At 38.9% G+C, this 17179-nt stretch overlaps 1 protein-coding gene across 2 annotated transcripts; it reads left to right on the top strand.

Moving 5' to 3' along the window:
- Nucleotides 1-7999, top strand: LOC144664820 (acireductone dioxygenase-like). Of its 2 annotated transcripts, none has more exons than XM_078526044.1 (5): nucleotides 1-85; nucleotides 2793-2919; nucleotides 3973-4092; nucleotides 6177-6356; nucleotides 7530-7999. In XM_078526044.1, exons 2-5 carry the CDS (start codon nucleotides 2800-2802, stop codon nucleotides 7662-7664), a joined length of 555 nt encoding a protein of 184 aa, XP_078382170.1. In that variant the 5' UTR covers nucleotides 1-85; nucleotides 2793-2799; the 3' UTR covers nucleotides 7665-7999. The 2 variants fall into 2 exon arrangements, with proteins under 2 accessions (XP_078382170.1, XP_078382171.1); XM_078526045.1 differs by having other exon boundaries at nucleotides 40-89.
- Nucleotides 8000-17179: the final 9180 nt, after the last annotated feature.

A 17179-nucleotide genomic window follows, 5' to 3' on the forward strand; every position in this document is an offset into this window, starting at 1 on the left:
CCCAACTAAGGGGTCAACTAAGTCTGTGTTGGACGATAGAAAAGTAGCGGCGCGATCTTACTTCAAAGTTACACTTATAACGAAGGTGCGTGAGTATTTTACACGGCTTTAGATCGTTTGTTTGCGATTTTTTACGGGTATCTTTACTTCTATGTCGTATATTTTAGTTTAGATTTTAAAATCGAACCGTAAATTTATCGAACGCTGTCTGCATATAATATATATGCATAGCCCCCTTCACCTCCCTGCAGTAATGCACATTATAAGCTGAAATTTTCTTAAAATCAAACGCCGAAAAAAGAAATTGTGAAAAAAAATTGAAGTTTATTTAGATAGTTCTATATCGAGTATGATTTCAAAACATAACCCTTACTTGCGTTCTAAATCTCCGACGCATCACGCTACTGCGATCACAGGCTTAATTCAACTCGTTTTATACTTACAAGTCTTAGCAAATGAAAGATAAGTTTGACTGAGCGTTAGCAAAGGAATCGAAAAGGAAAGAGTATTGAATCCCGAAGATTAGCGTGACGAGAGGTATTTGGCATGGAAAGTTAACTGCACGAAATCAGAGACCGATCGTAATGCGTCGAAGCTTGTAGCAGCGTTGAAAATCCTCGGAAAATCGCGTGAATTTGGAGACCTCACCGCGATGGAATTAGTCTTTCGCATAAAAATTCAAAAACAAGACGTCCACCGAGATAAAACTAGTCCTTTACTCATAAACACCCTAGTGGAAAATGCTTAATCTGCTTCTCAACACCCAGTTACTTATAAAACATTCAAACCATATTCGTCAAAAACTTATTTATTAATAAAGAGAAGAAAATAAAAAGAACGAAGTAATTAAAAGAAGAAATAAAATTAAAATGTAACCTACCCTAAACAAGGTTTTTTAAAAAGAATCTTCAAAATTATTAAAATATTCAAATAATAAACAAGTAAAACCTATAGTCATGCAACCGTTAGGATGCATGCTTGTCTCTCCGTGTTCATCTGTTTGTTTTGGCTATGCGGGCTTTCGTATATTCAGTACATGATTGCTGTGGGCCTGTCTTTCATTTGTTCATTGGGGGGTTATCTGCATCCATTACTTACATAAGCAAAATGTAAATGAGTGAAGCATACTCCAAGGTGTTCGATTGCAGAAAATTAATTTACCATGGTCTACATACATGTACGTATTTACATTTCTATAAAGCACTGAAAATTCTTTCGCAAAACCCTTATCAAACATTCCGAGTGACTGTCACGCGAGGCAACGACACGCTACAAGGCACAATTAAAGGTGTCATATGGTGGAGAAATGAATAATTGTTTATTGGCTGTATCAAGAAGGAAAATAACAACATAAATGAGTGGACCGTCAAGTTACAAGTAAATTATATAAGTAAAAATTTAAAACTATTATATACACAGTAGTCGCATTCCTGGGTCACCAATTGTCTCTCAGAAATTGTTAAATGCAAAGGTAACGAAATCGAAGACTGCTTCTATACCCCGCTTACCAGAGTCCTCGGGAAAAACACGCTACTTGTCAGGTACAAAGAAATTGCATTCATAGGAAATTTCAAGCTGTTAGTACGGTAGCCAGAGAGCTAAAAGTTATTCAGGTAGTTGGCGTGCTGACCTGCTAAGAAATAAATTTGATCAAACATATTTACACAGCACGCAAAGCAAAATGTTAGTGCCGACAGGAATAAAACATGTAATAAAGCGATAGTTAAATAATTGATTTAGGGACCGGGTTGCATTGACGGCGAATAGATCCCAGTGTGTTGCCGGTCATTCACGGCCATCATATCTTGAAAAGTGCAATTTGTTCTGAGAAAGAATAAGATTAATAAAGGGGTCAAAGAAGAATTAGAATGAATGGAGAAACTGGGGTCGTTATGAAAATAACTGATCAAGCCTAAAGACGATGGAGCGTGGGGGGCGGGGGAGGACAGGGGGCCTATTCTGGGGGCTTCCCCTCCCCCCACGTTGCGGTGCCGAAATACCTGGGAAGAAAACCAATTGAGAGAACGCCTTTGCAGCATAAAACGAAGGGTTTGATGAAGAACAACCTCTGAACAAGGCTGCGCCAGTACAAACCATTTATACGGTCTCGGCAATCATCTGAATCCTATTATAAAAAGTATCCTCTGGGAGAATAGGGCCATTGATCAATTTTCTCCACTCTACCCTGTCTTCCGCAACATTGACCGCCTCTGGATACGGTCTCGGTGCATGCCTCTTAATTTAATTTCAGGATGAACAACCTGTCTAGTACGCCCAAGATCCCACTTCTGACACCCTGTTTTGTTTGGAGAATCAAGGAAAGCCATTCATTAATGCAGAATTGACAATCGTGCACTTGTTTAACAACCACGTGACTGGTTCAATTCCAGCATGGTCATGGCATATCTTCTTATAGTGACGCAAATTGTAGGCTATAATGTTCTAAAAAAGTTGAAAAAAGAAGGTGTGTTAATCTTTGTATATATCGATAGCATTATTTCAAGCATGATTTGAGAACATATGGCCCAGTTGCTTGTGTCAACTCTTTGGGTCGACAGATCAACATAATTGAATCAGCCTGCAAAGTAATCTAGACAGAATCTACATTTGTTATTTTTCGCGATGCTGCTCACAATTGTTGAAGGCGAGCAGTTTATTATGAGATTTGGCTTAAATAGTTTAACATTGCGTTTGATTCCCCAAAGTACGTAAAACGTTGCAAAATGTCTGCCTATTAAAACAGTTAGAATAGGTTTTGTTATAAAGGGTTGTTTTTTTAATGTCTTAAACAGATTCATAATGGTGAAAGCTTGGCTTATGGACTCCTCAGACGAGGATCAGAGGCTGCCTCATCAACTTGATCCTCCCCAGCCAATGTCACTGGACGATTTGAAGAATTGTGGAGTATTGTACTGGAAGGTAAAACTAACATTTCAATCTCAGGCAAGGGAAGATACGAAGAACGAGAACAATACTGAGCTAAATGAAGGGCACAAGGGGTAGCTATTGCTTAGTTCCTTGGCCCCTATTTTCGTCGCGGACAACCCGTTTTAGGTCACGTGGTACGAGCGAAAACGTCTTGGGCCGTTCTCCTCGGAGTCGCCGAAACAAGTAGTGACGTCACACGATACCGTGAAGGTCTGGAGAAAATGCCGTGTAGGAACTAGCCAAGGGTAGCTACACGGTAAGGGCTCAACTCCATTGCCAGCCGACAAATGAACTGGTTCAGGTTTTTTCATTTTTTTTTTTCATTTTCAATCAGGTGTGACACTGGGGTGAAACGTGTACGAGAATCGTATGTCCTAAAGAAAGAGAGAGAAAAAAAAACATCGATCCACAATGTGTAAACTTAAGACATTGTTTTTTTGCAAAACAGAGTGCACACAGTCCCTCTTTTAGATAGCTGAATGAGCGTAGAGCACAAGCAAGTGAAAGTATAATCTTGCAAACGAAGTGCAAAAGAGTAGAAGTGGAAAGAGCGAAGATGGAAATAGGTTCAAGCTGCAATGTAAAACAATTTAAGACATTTTTAGAGCGGTTTTCACTTGAGTGTGGAATACAATTCGCATTTGATTTGGTTTGCATTACCGACTACGCTCAGTGAATGGTTCAAAAAGCTTGTTTGCTGCTTCCTTGCTAATCAGAAGAAAGCTAAAACCGATCGGACTAGTTCTTGCACGTTTTCCGCGCTTCACGCCGTTTACATGTACATGCATTTGCTTCGAGTTTTGGTTGGTTCACTGTGTTGTCTGTGCCCTTTGAGATTGGTCGGAGTGATATCTTTGGTTAAGGTTTTAGGCCACTCTGTTGAAAATTACTCAGTTTAACAAAACCAATTCATATAAGCTGAAAGAATGTACCATTGTTAATTGTTGAGTCTAGGACTTAACCCAGTTCATATTGGGAAAAGAGTTCTTCGTGAACTGTGCTTATCAAGTATTCCTCACTTGTAATGACTGTTCTATTTTGTAGTTAGATGCTGACAATTACGAGAAGGAAGGAAAACTGGCAGAGATTCGCGAACATAGAGGCTACAGTTATGATGACATCATCACTGTCACTCCAGAAAAGATGTCAAACTATGAGCAAAAAGTATGTACTTAGTGGATCTTTGTCCTGCATTATTGGGCATGTACTTTTGTTTTTTAACTTCCACAAGGCCTCAATTAAACTTGGAGCAATGGTTTACAATTCTAATTATGAAATTTTAGGGCCAACTGTCACAAAGGCGATTTGAAAACAGCTTGGCCACTAACAAAAAATTTAACTGATGAGCCAAACCTTTGGACTCAAGAAGACTGTAATATGGTGTACCGTATTCAAGGTACTCATTTCACAGGTGCATAGTTTTTACAAGCAGGTTTTTAAACAGCAGTTGACATGACAACCAAACATACAATGGCTAAACACTGACAGAGATTAACTGGTGCTACATCAAAATGAAGAATACCTCAGCAAATCTCCAGCAGCTTAGTCCAATATAACTCCTGAATGCCTCTGATGTGTAATGCCAGACCTGCCAACTGGGTATCCCGGCTCAGAAGGAAGCACCAATGCCTCCATTTTGGTAGTAGTTCATTCCTTCCATATCCAGAGTTAGTTTTTCGGAGATGTTTCTCCAGCGCTAAGTAGAGCACCTCCAAAAGCTATTGCCACTTTTGCCTGCTCAGAAAGCCTCTTGGCAAATTAACCCATCTCGTCTCATTTTTTCCACCTTTAACCTGAAGATACTCTGGCCTGGTTATCGCATTCATTTCCTTCCTTGTGCCATTCATCACTTCTAACAAGCCAGCCCACCTCTGGCTCTGCAAGACCTTGAGGTCCTTGATGAGGCCCTGCTTAAACCTCTGCAAGTCAGACCTAAGCTTCCCTTTAGCCGCCGGTCTGCGATTTGCCTGCTGCACTCTGTCGAAAATTTGCTTATTTGAATTAAAAAATTGATTTTAATTTTTGTCTTTTATCGCGAGCACCTGGATCTATTCTATAAGTGTTAATTAAATATTGGTTGATGTCATGTAGGTGCGTCTGGATTACGCCTTTAAAAAACAACAGGCAATTTATTCCTCGCCTGAACCGAACCCAGAGTCCAATTAAATTTCAGCTTGTCTTGTCGGCCGTGCAGTTGTTTGCTTGGTTACGTCTGTCTTTTTGTTTTAAAATCGTTATCTAGTCTGCTAATTGCTGCCTGGTCCTTGCTTATTAGACCAACAAGCACGACATGTTACTGCCCGACAGGAAAATCCATCAGTCCTTGATGACCGGACGTCGGGACTAATTTCGAGGCCAGGGACAGACCTCTCGCATTAGTGACCATATTGAGTTGACATATAAGAATAGGATAGGATAGGATAGGATAGGATAGGATAAGATAGGATAGGATAGGATAGGATAGGATAGGATAAGATAGGATAGGATAGGATAGGATAGGATAGGATAGGATAGGATAGGATAGGATAAGATAGGATAGGATGGGATAGGATAGGATAGGATAGGATAGGATAGTATAGGATAGGATAGGATAGGATAGGATAGGATAGGATAGGATGGGATGGGATGGGATGGGATGGGAAAGGATGGGATGGGATGGGCTGGGATGGGCTGGGATGAGCTGGGATAGGAAAGGATAGGATAGGATAGGATAGGATAGGATGGGATAGGATGGGATGGGATGGGATAGGATAGGATAGGAAAGGATAGGAAAGGATAGGATAGGATAGGATAGGATAGATAGGATATGATAGGATAGATAGGATAGGATAAGATAGGATAGGATAGGATAGGATAGGATAGGATAGGATAGGATAGGATAGGATAGGATAGGATAGGATAGGATAGGATAGGATAGGATAGGATAGGATAGGATAGGATGGGATGGGATGAGATGGGATGGGATGGGATGGGATGGGAAAGGATGGGATGGGATGGGCTGGGATGGGCTGGGATGAGCTGGGATAGGAAAGGATAGGATAGGATAGGATAGGATAGGATGGGATAGGATAGGATAGATAGGATATGATAGGATAGATAGGATAGGATAAGATAGGATAGGATAGGATAGGATAGGATAGGATAGGATAGGATAGGATAGGAGGCTCGATTCTATTAAACTATTATCACAAGAGCCACATAGAAATGATTGAAGGCTACTTGTAAGAGTTTGTTTATTGATATCATAGATCAAGATGTTTTTTGAAGAGCATCTTCACGCGCACGAGGAGATCAGGTTCATACTGGAAGGCACTGGCTACTTCGACATCAGGAATCAAGAAGACAAGTGGATCCGTATTTCTCTTGAGAAGGGTGATATGCTCAGTCTTCCTGCTGGCATTTATCACCGTTTCACTTTGGATGAAAAGGTATTAAACTCTGCTAGCAGAATCTGAAAATGTATCTTAAATGGAGGAACATTTTCATCCCATCATTTGCATAAATTAATCTTATCTACTGAACTTACTTTTATTTTACTGGTAAACATATAGACGTATAAAACAAATTGATAGTGACTATACTGTTTTGTTCATGTACGTATGGCGAATATGGGATAATATGTGTCAAATATTAAGCATGATGTTTCCTTTTGAGAAACTTTAAATGTACAGTGACAAACGTGACATTTGGAAAACGCCAAATTTACAACTTTGGTATGTTGCAAGGGTTGCCAGAAAAAAGTTTCTACCAAACAGAAAAAGTTCTCTTTTGAAAAGTGTTTCTTGACAGATTACACCACTAGTATAATGCAACTTTAAAGTAGCACACCATAGATACCTTAAGAGCCTATTGCAATATTCTAGCTACTCAAGCAACCAATCCAAATCCTCATTTTCATCGTGAGCATGTCAACCTCATATAAACGAATTAACTTTCTAACCTTTTCTAAGTGGAAAGTCTCAAAGGTATTCACTAACGAGAGGTTAACTGTAGGTTCATAATCATTATTTGCTTAAAAATCTGAAATTTGGTGTTCACATTTTGGTATGACCCTCATTTATCCGGGAGGATATAGAAAAATATTGGTTTTCCTTTATTTATCGTTCTAAATCACTTTCATCTATATCAGAATATACCTAGAAGTTTGCCATTGTCATCACAACCATTAATCTCATGTCCATATATCCAATTTAATATCTTATTTTCTACGGGAACAAACTCACAAAGTGACCAGCCCCCAGTTGGCTTGATAGCTCAGTTGTCGTAGAGGATTCTATTACTCTTCTATTAGAATCCCGTTCAAGCCTGAATTTTTCAAGGCCTTTTCTACGCAACTGCTTAAGTTTCGTACATAACTGCGATTATATCTCATGTTTTAAATCAGTGTATTACTGGTGAAGTGGTTTAAAAGAAAGGGTGTTATACCCTTAACTAAGAGGTTCAGCTTCAGGCCCTGGCATAGAAAGGAAAGAAGAAGTATTCTTAGTAGTTTCTCGTTAAAGGACCTGCAGTAAGCAGCGTAAGGCCCCGGCACCAGTATGTCTCCTCCAGTTTCCAAGATTGGAATAGACTTTACAATTATACCTTTTTTTTCTCTACAGAACTACATCAAAGTGACGCGCATGTTTGTTGGTGAGCCAGTGTGGACGGCTCATAAGAGGCCTGGAGCTGATGAGCATCCGGCTCGTGCCCAGTACCTTAAGGATCTGCATGCAGGAAAGTTTCCCAGAGTCTAAGAAGCCCATAAGAAAACGCAAAAGCACATGGTGGCTTTTTAAGGATGCAAGAAATCCGACAAAACCAGAGTAGATTAGTGACTTGTTAGCTGGACAAAGGTCTTGAACTTGCTTTAACATGTTTTAACGGTACTGTTGAATTTTCTTTTAAAGCCTTAAGTAGATATTAGTCCAAATAGCGGTGACTACTTGGAATATATCGATATTACCATTTTTCTTTCATTACGTCGTAGCCTAGCTATATTTTAGAAGGAGTTGTTGCTGGAAACACAATCATTACACTATCTAACATGAATACTATAAATTAAAATCACATAATAAACTAGCAAAACGCGCCATAATGCTGTCAGTTGTCTTATTTTGGACCCAAACTCGTAACACAATTCAGCCAAGGCTATTTATTGTTTGTCAGCATGAGACGTCACTTTGTGCCACCCTACGTACCTCCAAGAGTATTCACGCCATAGGAATAAACTTCCATGTTTTGTAAACATTCAAAATTGTTCATTTCAGTGACAAGCACGTGTAAATTATGACGTCATATCACGCCAAAATGAGGTCGTGTGTATGCCGCACATTTCAAAAAGTCTGCCACCTTGGGTCCGCCATCTCGAATGAGTTCTCAATTTTATTTGTTTAAAAAGTAAGAAAATCTCCAAAATTAACCATATTCAGACCGGGCTTTTTAGGACCTTCTGGGACCGGGGGGGGCTTACAAGCCTCCCCCCATGTAACTTCCAGAATATTAAAGCAATTAAAATGAAACTTAAAGGATGTATAGTACCTATCTTTTGGTATAGGTTACGTGGGATGATGACGTCACATTACGTGACAATTACATTATGATGTCTAAACGGCCGCCATCTTGGTTTCGCCATCTTGAATTTCAAGTTGATGGATCAATACATCAACCACACGAACGGAATTGTTCACCCTAAAGGACGCCACAGCTGCACTACGAGCAGTCTCATTTACGCCATCACTTGTAGCCATTGCAAAGCAATGTACATCGGGTAAATTGGTCGTAGGCACGCAGAAAGGTTCGGCGAGCATCACCGTTCAATGAAACTGGGGTTACCATCAACACCAACGGCCGTCAGCCGCCAAAAGACGAAGGGAGGAAATGAGAACGATTTTCCGCAACAAGCATGGCTCATAGGTTGCTAAATTGTGTTTGGCTCTACTAATCGTCGCTATAACCTTCTCCGTCCTCCTCGTTCATAGTTGTTTTATTACCGTGCAAAAATCAAATATACCAGTTTCTTACTTTACAATGTACGCAAAGATATTTGCATTGTATTAAGTTATTTTTTTTTTTCTTTTGACAATTAATATTTAAGTTGGAACATTTTTCCATTTAACTATTTTTATATTTCGAAGGTTTCTTCACACTCATACTTCAAACTGGCAAAAAACGTCAGGGTATTGCCAGAATTTTTTTTTTTTTTGACATTTAATATTTAAGTTGCAAAATTCTTCCATTTAACTATTTCCATATTTTGGAGATTTCTTCACACTCATACTTCAAACTGGCAAAAAACGCCAGAAAAAAGTCAATACGGTTATAATTTTTACTGATGGCGTTACTTTAAGTGTCTCACTCACCAGTTAAAAACTGGAGACAGCAGCAAGGGTCACCGTATAAAAGCGGCGGCCAAGATAGAAGAGGCGGAACCGTTGAATAAGAAAGACATTAAGAAAGGCTCTTGCAAGGAAGCAAGAGCCAAAGAGGACAATTTGGAAGAAAAGGATTGATGGCGCTGTTCTTCATGAAAAGAGAAAGGAGAGAAAAGGTTGGTGATGGCGAAACGAAGATGAATTAAACAGAAGGCGTGGATATTTTGGAACAGAGAGCAACGAGATAATAAGAAGAAATTTTAAAAAGGATCAGTTACCAACGCAAATTCGTAATAAAGGATACCGTAAAATTCCGGTTATAAGCCCCCCCGCTTATAAGCCCCCCCGGTTATAGGCCCATCAACCTGGAAACAAACAAATACATCCGGTTATAAGCCCCCCCGGATATAAGCCCCCCTCTACCGGATGACAGTACTGAACAGGGCTAAATGTTGCTTTTTTGTGCGTTTTTAACTTAAAAACGTATTTCGATCAACACTCCCGAGGCTCGTTTCGAAACGTTTTTTTCCTTCCGCTTATAAGCCCTCCCGAATATAAGCCCCTCCTCTTATAAGCCCACCCAAAAACCCTTACGAAGTTGTATAAGCCCAGGGCTTATAACCGGAATTCTACGGTATTTAGTTCACGCAGGAAAAATGATTTTAGTGATTGTTTTGAAATAAAACGGCTACACCTGTGGCCAAAATAGCCCAAGTTGGGAATGTCTGTTTTTGTCCCAGCAAACAGAGCTCAGCCAAAGCAGCACACATGCCCGAACAATAAGTATGTTTTCATTAATTAAGAAGGAGCAAGATACATAAAGGATATTTAGTTCACGCAGGAAAAATTAATGATTTTATGTAGCTTGTGACAAAATCGTCTCCCAGCTTCCGGCGAGGGATTACGTCGTTGCGTCTTACATGAAAGTGAGGCAATCTGGGTCTAGTTCAATCTTCGTCGAAACACGTCTCAACATGACGTATTCCATTTTTCCCTCCCTTCACTCCCTGTATTATATTTTACCGAATGTGAGGCGGGTTTCCCCCCACCTTTGCTGGGATATTTCCTTGTTTGTTTTTCTAATGTACCGTAATGATTCGATTTAGCGCCCTCCTTCAAATAAGCGCCCCCTTCCGAATAAACGCCCCCCCTTCGAATGTGTTTTTGTAAATAAGCGCCCCTATTCCAATAAGCGCCCCCATTCTAATTAGCGCCCCCGTTCTTATAAGCACCCCTATTCTAATAAGTGTCCCTATTGTAGATAACTGCCCATACTGAAGTCATTGACGTCAACTAGATAAACTCCTGACCGTTCGCCGTACAGTTCATGTATATATTTACTGCTAAAATGAACAATTATTTTAAAAGTAACTGAACTTTTAACAATATCTAACTGTTACAGTTTCTGTTATTGTTAGATACATTTGGTTGTTTCTCAAGAAATTAAATAAGCGCCCTGTCCCGAATAAGCGCCCTGTCTCAAATAAGCGCCCTCCCTCGAGGTGCCAAAAATAAATAAGCGCCCCGGGCGCTAAATCGAATCATTACGGTAATCTTTAAGTGATTGTCTTGAAATAAAACGGCCACACCTGTGGTCAAAATAGCCCAAGTTGGGAATGTCTGCTTTTATCCCAACAAACGGAGCTGAGTTAAAGCGACACACATGCTCGAATAATAAGTATGTTTTCACTTATTAAGAAGGAGCAATATACATACATTATTAATTTTTGAAAAGGTGTTCAGTTTCATTTAAAAAACTTTGAAGTTCATTACATATATATTTCTTTCTAACACTTGACTTGAACACTTTCAATAGTTTTTCATCATAATAAATTATTACTACTTGGTCTCTCCCCAGTCTCACTCACAGTTTTCCATCGGCTCCAGACAAATCGCTCTCGTTCGAAGACCGAGCGCGTTCGCAAAAGATACGACTGTTTTGCAGTCTAAGTGGTCAGTGCATTGGACTCCGGATGTAGCGGTCTGGGTTCTAGCGTTGAGACACTTAACTCTCACAGTGCCTCCTCCTAGGCCTGCCCTGGAGTATAAATGGCTACCGGAGATTTATTAGGACAATCCAATAAAATGGTGGGGAGTAGTCTGCGATTGCCCAGCATCCAATCCAGAGAAAGCGGCAATACTTCCAAAAAGCCAGTATGAACGCCACACGACAGGCCTTCAGATGAGCAGCCAGCTCGTGTTCATTACCTAAAAGATATCCAGGAAGGAACGTTTGCTCAAGTCTGAGAAGTGCAGAAAAAGAATGCATTTGGTGGCATTTTCTTAAATGCAGGCACTTCAAATAATAGGAATAAGCAATTGCACGATGGATCGTTTTGATTGAAGTGTTTGTGATAACCAGTTACCATTCGGCATTTTTGCCTTAAATTATTGTCACTAAATCTCTTTCAGATATACCAACCATCATTTATGAAACGTTTAACACAAACACAACTTAGTAATTGAAGCATTTGCCTTGATGTTTTAGGTGATGATCTCATCACTTGTGGCAAAGAGAGGAAGAAAGGAAGGAATGGTTTTCCATAACATCAGCTCTTTATTCACAGCTGACTAGTGTAAAGACACAGCAAGAACCAAATTGTTACATAAAATATTGAATTTAAAATATCATCATCACTATTATGTGTTTAAAATATTATCATCAATATAATGTGTGTTCGTCATTGACTTATGGATTATTATATCTCTTTATACTTTCATTGTATTTGCATATTTTCATAAATTTATTATTTTTTTTACTTAACTTAAAAATTAATTAACTTCATCTCTATCTGTAAAATAAAGGAATTTATACTTCATAATGTATGACACATTAAACGACTATTGTATTGTATTGTATTGTATTGTACTGGTATTGCCAGTCAGTTTTATTTTCACTGATGTAACCAGTGATGGAGCTGGTTACATCAATTCTCAAGCTTGCATGTTATAACAGATACGAATTCCAATACTGTAATAATAGATTAAAAAAAGGCGTCGTGGGTGATCGCTGAGTAAGAAAAGACAACTTCAAGATTTGACATTTCGAAAGAAGCAAACACCGCAGTTAAAGAGAGAACAAATTTGCAAGAAAAGAATTAATCGATTGCCCTATTGTGCATGAGGTGATAAAGGACTGGTGATGACCCAAAACTGAAGTCAAGATGAATTGGAAGCGGATTGGAGGCGTTCATGCCGGAGTAGAGAACGGCGAAAAGATAAAGAAAAACTTAAAACGAGAAAAGTGAATTTCACTCCAATGTTCACTATTTAAAGTAAAGTAAAGAAATGATCTTTGCGGTGAAATTGCAATTAAAGAAATTGCAAAGAAAGAAGCCTGAAGAAAAATTCAGTGCTTCAACGGAATTTGAAGCCGTGACCCCCGCGATACTGGTGCAATGCTCTACCAACTGAGCTAAAAGGAAGCCACACATTGGGATCATCACACCAGTGACACTGTGACACTCTGAGTCGCTCATGGCTTTACCGGAGTGTCGCTTTCCATACCTAAACCATAGAATAATGGAGAGCAGAAATAATATATTATTATAGATTCAGTAACCAAACTAATCAAGCAATTGTCATGTAGGAAAGAAAGGAAATTGTAAGTAAATCGCGAAAAGTTGACCTAGCCAAGTTGCCACGTGGCACACATTCCTAATTCATAACGGGTTTCACAGACTAGCACTTATCCATCAAGCACAAGCTACAAGAGCTACAAGAGGACATATTAATGAAAAGAGGTATAGAATCCAAAAAATAACACCCCGTTATTGTGCCATTGGATAAAAATATGATCAACAGGCAACGTCTTCGAAGAGAATAAATCCCGCAGGAGCTCCTTAAAAGTGTACGCGTACTTGCATCGAAGATCGAATTAGAATTTGACGTGTTGGATTTTGTGGAGGGAGGATCCCGAAGAAAACCCTTGTTGTTAGTACTCGGACGAGTACCAACAACAAACTCAACCCACATGCCATGCACATGACGCCGGGTCCAGGCATTTGCACTGTGATCATAAATAATCAATGTTATCTGGTGAAAGTACGAAAAGTAGATAAAGAACTCGCAGTGATCACGTCACTCATGTTATCATTATAGGCCAACCTTTTTGTCTCTCAAGTTAAATGAGCTGATGGAATTCAATGGAATTAATTTCTATTGAGCATAGTTACCAGTTAAGGTATAAGGTCAGAAGCAACAACAAGCTTCGAAAGAAAAAAAAGGTGAAAAGAGGCGTAACCATACTAAAGCAAGGAAAACAATATATGAAAGAATAAGCAGACATAAGATAGAATTAAATATATGTTTTCAATTATTTCTTAAAAAAATTGGATAAGGACCAGGACTTCAATATGCTTTTCCACTTTAGGAAGTTATTTTGTACCATATGTTTTCCCGAATTTGTATTTTTTGTACTACTATTTATGAAAATTAACTTTAATGCAATTATTTTCACCTTTTTAGGTTTTTTTTTGCACCGTTTTATTGACTTTGAGTACTTTTCAGCAACTTTGGGCTGTCAGTTCTGACGTTTTGAAAAAATTTTCGGTCCGAAAAGTTTCAAAAAAGTACGGTCCGAATAGGATTAAGGACGAATGATTTTTTTTCTACTTTGTTGCGAGTGAGAAATATATCTACTATATAAATATATATGTAGTAAATGAATAAATCTTTATTGAAATCCTGACCTGAAACCAACCTATATGGAGGCAGAGTGGCCTCGTGGTTAGGGCGCTGGACTTGTAATCCGGAGGTCCCGCGGCCGGGGTTCAAATCCTCAGTCCCTGCCACTAAATGGATTTGCCTTCGGTGGCCCCGAATTAAACTCCTCCACGCTTTGTAAATAGCCAACAGTCAGCCTCCTGCCTTTCCTACAGCGAAATATTGGCGTTTTTAAGTTGACAACCTAAAAGAGTACTGTGCAGGAGGAAGAATTATGCTCCTTTGCAGGAAGTTGTAAATGCAATCAGAAACGAAATTTCCGGAAGTGGGAACTCACTTGGCTATCGACAAATGCACCAGACTCTGTCCCACTATTGGCACTTCATAAATTATCGACATTGCCAGCTGCAGGTGATTGCATAAAAGTACTACAAATCATGAATAAATTGATATTGTTCAAGAGCAACGGCGGAGGGAACATACCAAGTGCGATTGGTCGCCAGCTGGAAGTTTTTTTGATATTGTTGGAAGTCTGTTGTGGGTTTTCATATTGCTCGAGTATTATGGAAGGTACAACCTCACCCACCCTCCCATCACTTAGTTAGCACTGCGACTCTTGTCGCGTCGCCGAATTTTATCCCCAATCTTAAATGCAGATGGGATGATTGTTGCTGAGCGGCATAGGATACTATCGCTCGCCATCGCCATGCTGACTGCACTGTTACATGATTCAGCAGTCTTATGACTAAAACGAACTCGAGGATCCTTAAAAGAACTCGCGGATCCTTAAAAGAACTCGCGGATCCTTAAAAGAACTCGCAGATCCTTAAAAGAACTCGCGGATCTTTAAAAAAACTCGCGGATCCTTAAAAGAACTCGCGGATCTTAAAAAAGAACTCGTGGATTTAAAAAGAACTCGCGGATCTTAAAAAGAACTCGTGGATTTAAAAAGAACTCGCGGATTTTAAAAAGAACTCGTGGATTTAAAAAGAACTCGCGGATCCTTAAAAGAACTCGTGGATTTAAAAAGAACTCGCGGATCTTAAAAAAGAACTCGTGGATTTAAAAAGAACTCGTGGATCCTTAAAAGAACTCGTGGATTTAAAAAGAACTCGCGGATCTTAAAAAAGAACTCGTGGATTTAAAAAGAACTCGTGGATCCTTAAAAGAACTCCTGGATTTAAAAAGAACTCGTGGATCCTTAAAAGAACTCGTGGATTTAAAAAGAACTCGCGGATCTTAAAAAGAACTCGTGAATTTAAAAAGAACTCGAGGATCCTTAAAAGAACTCGCGGATCCTTAAAAGAACTCGCGGATCCTTAAAAGAACTCGCGGATCTTAAAAAAAACTCGTGGATTTAAAAAGAACTCGCGGATCTTAAAAAAAACTCGTGGATTTAAAAAAGAACTCGCCGATCTTAAAAAGAAGTCGTGGATTTAAAAAGAACTCGTGGATCCTTGAAAGAACTCGTGGATTTAAAAAGAACTCGCGGATCTTAAAAAGAACTCGTGGATTTAAAAAGAACTCGTGGATCCTTAAAAGAACTCGTGGATTTAAAAAGAACTCGTGGATCCTTAAAAGAACTCGTGGATTTAAAAAGAACTCGCGGATCTTAAAAAGAACTCGTGAATTTAAAAAGAACTCGAGGATCCTTAAAAGAACTCGCGGATCCTTAAAAGAACTCGCGGATCCTTAAAAAAACTCGCGGATCCTTAAAAGAACTCGTGGATCTTAAAAAAGAACTCGTGGATTTAAAAAGAACTCGCGGATCTTAAAAAGAACTCGTGGATTTAAAAAGAACTCGCGGATCCTTAAAAGAACTCGTGGATTTAAAAAGAACTCGTGGATTTAAAAAGAACTCGTGGATTTAAAAAGAACTCGTGGATTTAAAAAGAACTCGTGGATCTTAAAAAGAACTCGTGGATTTAAAAAGAACTCGCGGATCCTTAAAAGAACTCGCGGATTTTAAAAAAGAACTCGTGGATTTAAAAAGAACTCGCGGATCCTTAAAAGAACTCGTGGATTTAAAAAGAACTCGTGGATTTAAAAAGAACTCGCGGATCTTAAAAAAGAACTCGTGGATTTAAAAAGAACTCGTGGATCTTAAAAAGAACTCGTGGATTTAAAAAGAACTCGCGGATCCTTAAAAGAACTCGCGGATTTTAAAAAAGAACTCGTGGATTTAAAAAGAACTCGCGGATCCTTAAAAGAACTCGTGGATTTAAAAAGAACTCGTGGATTTAAAAAGAACTCGCGGATCTTAAAAAGAACTCGTGGATTTAAAAAGAACTCGTGGATCCTTAAAAGAACTCGTGGATTTAAAAAGAACTCGTGGATTTAAAAAGAACTCGTGGATCCTTAAAAGAACTCGTGGATTTAAAAAGAACTCGTGGATCCTTAAAAGAACTCGTGGATTTAAAAAGAACTCGCGGATCTTAAAAAGAACTCGTGAATTTAAAAAGAACTCGAGGATCCTTAAAAGAACTCGCGGATCCTTAAAAGAACTCGCGGATCCTTAAAAAAACTCGCGGATCCTTAAAAGAACTCGTGGATCTTAAAAAAGAACTCGTGGATTTAAAAAGAACTCGCGGATCTTAAAAAAGAACTCGTGGATTTAAAAAGAACTCGCGGATCCTTAAAAGAACTCGTGGATTTAAAAAGAACTCGTGGATTTAAAAAGAACTCGTGGATTTAAAAAGAACTCGTGGATTTAAAAAGAACTCGTGGATCTTAAAAAGAACTCGTGGATTTAAAAAGAACTCGCGGATCCTTAAAAGAACTCGCGGATTTTAAAAAAGAACTCGTGGATTTAAAAAGAACTCGCGGATCCTTAAAAGAACTCGTGGATTTAAAAAGAACTCGTGGATTTAAAAAGAACTCGCGGATCTTAAAAAGAACTCGTGGATTTAAAAAGAACTCGTGGATCCTTAAAAGAACTCGTGGATTTAAAAGAACTCGCGGATCTTAAAAAAGAACTCGTGGATTTAAAAAGAACTCGGGGATCTTAAAAAGAACTCGTGGATTTAAAAAGAACTCGCGGATCTTAAAAAGAACTCGTGGATTTAAAAAGAACTCGTGGATCCTTAAAAGAACTCGTGGATTTAAAAAGAACTCGCGGATCTTAAAAAGAACTCGTGGATTTAAAAAGAACTCGGGGATCTTAAAAAGAACTCGTGGATTTAAAAAGAACTCGTGGATCCTTAAAAGAACTCGTGGATTTAAAAAGAACTCGC

Source organism: Oculina patagonica, chromosome 9 (genome assembly GCF_052425735.1).
Source record: "Oculina patagonica isolate OP01 chromosome 9, crgOcupat, whole genome shotgun sequence".
Classification (NCBI taxonomy): Eukaryota; Metazoa; Cnidaria; class Anthozoa; order Scleractinia; family Oculinidae; genus Oculina; species Oculina patagonica.